General features: G+C 38.6%; 1 protein-coding gene across 1 annotated transcript; it reads left to right on the forward strand.

Annotated features, from left to right (window-relative positions):
• The first annotated feature begins 1,871 nt into the window (after positions 1 to 1,871).
• Positions 1,872 to 2,657, forward strand: LOC110933837. The gene has a single exon (XM_022177067.1). The coding sequence runs from the start codon at positions 1,872 to 1,874 to the stop codon at positions 2,655 to 2,657; it is 786 nt and encodes a 261-aa protein (XP_022032759.1).
• Positions 2,658 to 7,469: the final 4,812 nt, after the last annotated feature.

The raw sequence follows: 7,469 nt of genomic DNA on the forward strand, positions 1-7,469 counted from the left end.
CGCAGGGGCAAAATGATCATTTCTTTTTTATAAATAAATTACATATTTTATAAGACAAATATGACCTGATTTGCCCCTAAGGAAAATGACAAAATTACAGGATTTTATAAGAAAAATATGATCTGATTTCATTTTTGGACCAAAATGGCAATAAAACTGAAACCACAGGGACCCAGATGCAAAAAGTTTGAGTTTTGGACTAAAGTGTCAAAAGTGACCAAACCTTAGAGACCAAAATGGCAGTTTACTCATTTATTTTTTTCATAAAAGTATTCTGAAAAGAATATGTCGACATACCATAACATAGCTGCTAATATTAATACAAGCACAATGAGTCAAAATTGTCTATAGATGTTTTGCTGAGCGTCCATAACAGTTTCCAATATGATAATATAATATTAGTATCAGCATTTTGTAGAAATTTTCATATCACATAACACCTACTAGCATTCTAGTGTATGCCTTCTAGAAATCAGCAATTGCCATATGTATTCTGATTCCGATTCCCATTCCTTAGTTACCATAATACAATCCACAATCATATAAGAACAAGTCTAACTCTTGGTTTGAAAAAAAATGTGAGGCGCTCCAAGACATTTACGTCTCGAAGCCGAGGCTGTCATTGGCGTATACACTTGATTGTGAGGGTGGGCACGTGCCCCCCGTAAGCCAACAAGAATTCCACTGAAAACATTCAAAATTTAGATTGTAAAGTCCTAGTGCCTACATTGGTTTAATTTTTTTTTTTTTTTTTTTTTTGAACGGCAAATTTGGATCACTGACGGACCACTAGAGTATCATCGTGTCACCAGCGAAACCACCCGATCATATCCATCTCCACTAGGCATAATGCCTATACACCAATTCAGGAGGAAACCCAATAAATATGGGAAAACCCCCTCGTGGGAATCGAACCCAGAACCTGCTGGTCCTAAAATCTTATCCCACCCCAAAAATACCATTAGGCTATAAAGCCATGGGCCATTGGTTTACCACTAGGCTATAAAGCCACTAGCCTAACAATTTCCGACTTGAATGTTTTGAATTCACAATTTCTAGATTTTTATCAATAGTTTTAGTGCATAAAACTCAATTGCCTATTTAGTTGAGAATTCAATTTTTCTTATTTATTTTGTGTTTCTTAATGTTTAATCGTAATATTTATTTGATTAACTATTTAATTTATCGTTGATTCGAGCTATAGAAAACTTGTAAAAGTACTTCATAAATCACAGACTTGATTTTTTGTAAGCTTGTATAGTTTGTGCCGTGTATAAAGATTGACTTGACAATGTTACTGATGAACATGTAATTAAGTATATTCGAAAATTTCAAAACACACATAGAGGACAATCGTGAGAAAAAAAGGGTAAATTAAATAAATGAAGATAATGACTAAATTACTCCTCTATCAAGTTAGTTTTGTTAGAGTGTTAGTCATTTTGGATGGATTTAACAACTTTTTTAAAACCTCAGTGGTTCCTACTAGAAAAAACCTTTTTTTTGGATGGATCTAGCAAATGTGAATAAACGTCAAGGATAATTTTAGCAATTTACTCTTTATTAAATTCCAACTTATGGTTACACATTACCTACCTCTGTTTTTTTTTTCTTTAATTGTTGACTTAACAACTCATTTGATTCACAACCATAAATTCACAACGTTCTCTTTAATTAACAGCTTCCTTTGAGCTTTATTTTGGCTTACAAAATAATACATTCATTAATTGACTTGACACACATAAAGCTCAGACTTTAGAGTTTGGTGCTTGTCTGGGCATTGGAGTTAGGGGATTCGAAAACCAAGTGAGAAAACTTGTTAGTGGGGAGATGGAGAAAAACGGTGATCGATGAATTATATCTCAATTAATATGAATGGGGTTTCCGATTCTCGAAAAAGTTTTTGGATTAAAAGCCTGAAAGGTAGTGTGAAGGCAGATTTCATTGGTATTCAGAAGTCTCATCAAGCGGGGATAGATGATTATGCGGCCCGAAGATTCTGGGATAATTCCAACTTAAAAGCGGATTCGGTCGATTCGGTTGGTAGATCTGGAGGGTTGCTTTCCATTTGGAACCCGGATGTCTTCTCCGTTGATATGGTTGCTAAGAATCCAAGATATTTGTTGACTTCAGGGTACATCTCGGGAGTTGTCAACCGTATTAATATTCTAAATATTCATGCTCCTAATGAGGCTGGGCGGAGAAGAACGCTTTGGGATGATTTAGTGGTGCTGATATCTCAATACAGTGGTCTTTGGCTCTTGTTGGGAGATTTTAATGAGGTGCGTTCTGAAGTTGAACGGGTCAATTCTCGGTTCGACCGTGGATCGAGCGATGCTTTTAACGGTTTTATTTCCAACGCCGGTCTCCTTGAATACTCTATGTCCAGAGGTAAGTTCACTTTTATTTCGGGTCATAGCGAGGTCAAGATGAGTAAACTTGAAAGATTTTTAGCTAATGATGCTTTTTTAAGCCAATGGCCAAATGCAAGGATGTCCGTGCATAAAAGGGGTTTTTCCGATCATTGCCCGATCTCCTTATCGTGTTTGGCGGCGGATTTCGGCCCTATCCCTTTCAATTTTTTTAATTCATGGATTGGGGAGCTGAAGTTAGTCGAGATTGTTGACAGAGGGTTAAATAATAGTGGGGTTGTGTGACAACTGTCAATTTTTCCATGTATTTCCGTACATGTTAAACAGTAATTTATGCTTTTATAACTGTGCTTGAATTGAATTAATGACATGAATGATTTCTGATTATTGTCATATACATACAAGTGCATTACATGTTGTATGATTTCATATCATTATTGCATGCAACACATTATGATTAAATTAGTGCACGAAACAAAGTTAGCACAGTTATCAGACGAACTAGAAGTACTGATGGGAGTTCAGTACTCAATCAGACATGATGTTAAGACACAGAATGAGCCCGAAACCAAGAATTACACTAGTATAGTGTGTAGGAAAGTGAGGATCATAAAACTGCCTTCCTGGTGATAGTTTAAGTGCCGGAAAGTGCCTAAAACTCACGCAAACTGCAGAATTCTGCATTTTTCAGCAAAAAATCAGCATTTTAACAACACAATATAATGCAGAATTATGGTTTAATGGTCCAGATTACCTTCCTAAGTGTCGGGAATCAAAACTGTCACAAAAGGGAACATAAAGCACACTAAATTGCATAATTTAGCACATTAACGAACCAGTAACCAACCGAACAACCGGACACTACGTGAAACACCAAATTTTCACTAGAAGCACTGTTTTATCATTTCCGAGCTAGTTATGGTCACCGAACATCAGAATACATCTTATAATCACCTAATACATATAAACACTAATTCTTACACTTAGAAACCAACTAACTTAACTAACTAAATATTTAAAATTCAACCACATACCCCCCCCCCCATTCTACGGTCACCAAGGGTGGACCCACCCTTGATTTTGTTTCAATTGTTTATTTGATTTGTTGGTAACTTTTGGAGCATATGAACCATTAGTTCATAAGATGTTGGGAGTTTCTTTAAATAACCACAAGTAACAACACTTCTCACATTTCACAACATCAACAAACTCATCTTTCCCTCTCCTTCTTCCTTGTCTACGACCACCACACCACCACCACATCTCCACCATTATCAACCATTCCAAGGTGATTCAAGGGTGCAAGTGTGACAACCCGAACTTTCAAGGCAAGTAACGCTCCATCTTTTGACCCTTACTCTTCGTTATCTTCCTTAACACGTTAAAACAGTACACTAATTTAATAACTAAGGTATGACGTAATGGATCGCGCATTAACCTTGGCCCAATTTCCTAATAGTGATTGGCAATGAAAACCGGCCCAATTTGTCCTTATAGGATCATGTGTATGTAACCGGCCCAACTTGTATATTAACTAAGGCATATTATCACATAAGGCACATGTATACACTGTTTAATCATATTGTCTACTTGGACTTAAGCCATGGCCGACTAAATAACCCACAACCGGCCCAACATCCTTGTTAATTTGTTAGCAAACCCAACACCTTTATTGATTAAGTTAACCGGCCCCATACCCCCATACGTATTATATCCCAAATAGGATTTGATCTAGTTTAAAAACTACAACAAACTCCATATTCCTCTCTACTTCTCCCATACGTTCGGTAGCAGGAGACTTTCCCCCCTTTCGAATCGTTTGTCTGTTCGTTAGAATCTTCGGTTAGTGCTATTGCTCTCAGTTTGTTATTACGTAATGTTAATTGATCAAGGTTGTGTTTACACTGTAATATATAAAGATTGTATGGGTTATTTAATGAGAATTGCATTAAATATTGTTGGTGGGTTTGTGAATCATATGCATGAATATGTATAGGGAAGGGGGTCGAGATAAATGTTGATGAATGATTAGCACATGTGGGCGGCTATCAATTAATCTGGAACACATGAAAATTAAATAATGGATTGATGATTATGTCAACTGTTTGAATATCGAATAAGAATCTTTTTTTTATTGATAAGTATTAACGCAATGATTTGGTCCAATTAGAACAAAGGGTGTAATGCACTTTATTTTCTTTACCTGTTGTGTTGGGCGGCTGGGTTAAGTCAGGTGGAACAACGACCAAATATGGCGGCCCAGTAGTATTAAAGTGAATTATATATTGATATCGGCCCACTGTTGTTTATTATATATGTTGATAAGTTGCCGCCACTGTTATTTCATTATATATATATTGAGATGTTGCTGAATATGCTTGATGAGTTGAGTTGAGTGGACATGTGTTGATCACTTGGTGGGCCGATCAAAAGGTCCAATAAGGGGGTTTGACAAACCGATCAGAGAATGGCTGTTTTGTTAGCTATTGTGATTGTTATTTATAATGTTTAAATTGTCTGTTAACATGGATGTATATGTAATAGGGACATATAGTTCAGTTTCCATGAAGTAGGGCCACGAATAATTGACATTATCCCTTGGGTTGTCATACACGATTTGGGCTTACATATGGTGGTTGGCCCTAATATTATTATTGGGCCGGCAAGCTTATAACGGCGCACTTGTTATGGGCCGCCCTATCCTGATGGGCCGCACCAGACCTTAGATAAATACACAGAATATACTAGGGTCACACACACTTATATTGGAATAGTTACAATGGGTCGCACACCTTTATGATGCCTACGATAGATAAATTGTAAGTGTAAATTGGACTAGGACATGTGAAGCAAACTCGTATGTGGCACAACGAACGTTGTTTACGTGAATGAAGTGTGTCATGTTAACTGTTACGAATCTTGCAATAAGTGTGCTACTTATACTCTACCTGTGTAGTATGTGATTTTCGTGCGTATAAGAACTAATTGTCATTGGTAACCACATTAGGATTGGGTTGACCAACTGGGAATACGTGACTTAAATTCCGAGCAAATCTAAGGTGAGTTCATTGCTTTTTCTCAAGCATGGATCCCAGTGAAGGGATAACGGGTAACGTTCCGATGAGGAATGCATGGGTAACGGGATGTTGGTTATTGTACTCAGTTTTTCTATCATTGTAAGACCACTACATCTACCGGCACGTTGCTTGTAGGGCAACGGGGGTTATTAGTTGATAGCGCTATTAGGTTTGGCACCCTCACGACGTTCAAGGGGAACGGGCGTGAACTAATTACCTTAAAACATGACCAATGCTTTGATAGAGGCATTGGGGTTGGCAATCACATATCATCTGGCCATTCGGTACTCGAGTAATAACAACATCAAAACATCGAACATCAAACATCTTAACAACAAACAACATATCGTTTTGTAAACTGTTTTACTCACATGACTGGTAACACAACTTGGTAAACAAACGCAAACCTTGAACTCACCAGCGTAGTCTGACACACTTGTTTACATGCTTGTAGGTGATTACTGAAGGAACTTGGGAGCTTGCTGTCTGATGCTGCTGGAGTGGTTGTGGTCATGATAAACCGTTATCTTAATTTGCTTTTGATACATTACACATTGATACTTTTATGCTTCCGCTCAGTACTTGGTTTTGATTTAACTTTTCAGACGTTACATTAATTTCAATTGGGTATTTTATTATATTGTAACTTGTGTTTGATATGATTGGTGGCTCTTTGTTGAATCGTTACACCTCCATTAGGGACACGCCCTAGGTGGTAATTCGGGGGTGTGACAGTTTGGTATCAGAGCCACTGGTTATAGAGAACTCGGTTTTAAAAATGTTTTCATAAAACCAGACTATAACCGAATTGATCCAAACGATAACGATGACCATGACACTCAGCTTCAGACTGCAAGGTTCGTTCCTCCTTAGCTTATGCTTATATGTCTAGTAAACGTAACTATATATATAGCATGCACAATACGACAGGGTAGACATCATGACACATTGATAGTGTAACATAACACTTACATCTAGTAAATTCTCATCTTGTTGGTAGTGCTTAATTTGTGTTGATTGGAGTGGGAGAAACTTCGAACATAAGTTAAGAAGCATTGAGAGAAGCACGCAAACCGCCTTATTATCATGGGTGCACACATAATAATAACGCGTGGTGCATGCAAATCCCAATGAGGCTTAACGAGTGTAAGAGGGGTTCTTCCCTGTTTGTGTACGAACATAGTAGTTAATCGCCCTTAACGTGATAACCCTGAATACTTTTCTCGTTCTCGACTTCTAAATTCGTTCCCTTCTCCTATTATAGAAACATGAGTGGACGAGGACACGGTCGTGGTAGCATCAACATGACTCAGGCTGAGTTAACAAATCTGATAAACACACGTGTGGCTGAGGCTCTGGCAGCCTACCAAGCCGGTATGAACTGTACCAAATACTTTTAATCCTATCTCGTGAATCCAACTCTTACTCTTGTGTTGTATCTTCTTTCACTCAGCGCACCCAAACAACCAACCTGCCTGTACGTTCAAAACGTTTATGGATTGCAAGCCACAGACCTTCAGCGGGACGGAAGGGGCTGTGGGACTTATAAGGTGGTTCGAGAAAGCTGAGTCAGTGTTTGCTATGTGCAACTGTCCTGTGGGGGATCGCGTGAAGTATGCAACAGGCACGCTGGAGGATGGTGCCTTGACCTGGTGGAATGCCCAGGTCCAACTGCTAGGTATTGAGGCGGCGAACGCCACTACGTGGGACGATTTTAAAGAACTGATGAGGGAGGAGTACTGTCCTCGAGATGAAATAGAGAAGTTAGAGAATGAGTACTATCATCTGACAATGGTGGGGTCTGAAATCGAGGCGTATGTGAAGCGGTCGTATGAATTAGCTGATTTGTGTCCGAACTTGTCCCGACCCATGTCCCGAAGAATCGAGTTGTTTATTAAGGGGTTACCTCCACGGGTGAAGGGTTTAGTTACAGCAGCGAACCTCAATAACCTAACCCAGATTGTTAGATTGGCACATAAGATCGTTGACCAGGAGGTGGAAAGCGACTCACTGCCACCAC

The sequence above is a fragment of the Helianthus annuus genome, chromosome 1 (genome assembly GCF_002127325.2).
Source record: "Helianthus annuus cultivar XRQ/B chromosome 1, HanXRQr2.0-SUNRISE, whole genome shotgun sequence".
In the NCBI taxonomy this organism is placed as follows: Eukaryota; Viridiplantae; Streptophyta; class Magnoliopsida; order Asterales; family Asteraceae; genus Helianthus; species Helianthus annuus.

Coding starts and splice junctions, on each gene's coding strand:
- LOC110933837 (XM_022177067.1), top strand. CDS start 1,872: ATGAATGGGGTTTCCGATTCTCGAAAAAGTTTTTGGATTAAAAGCCTG.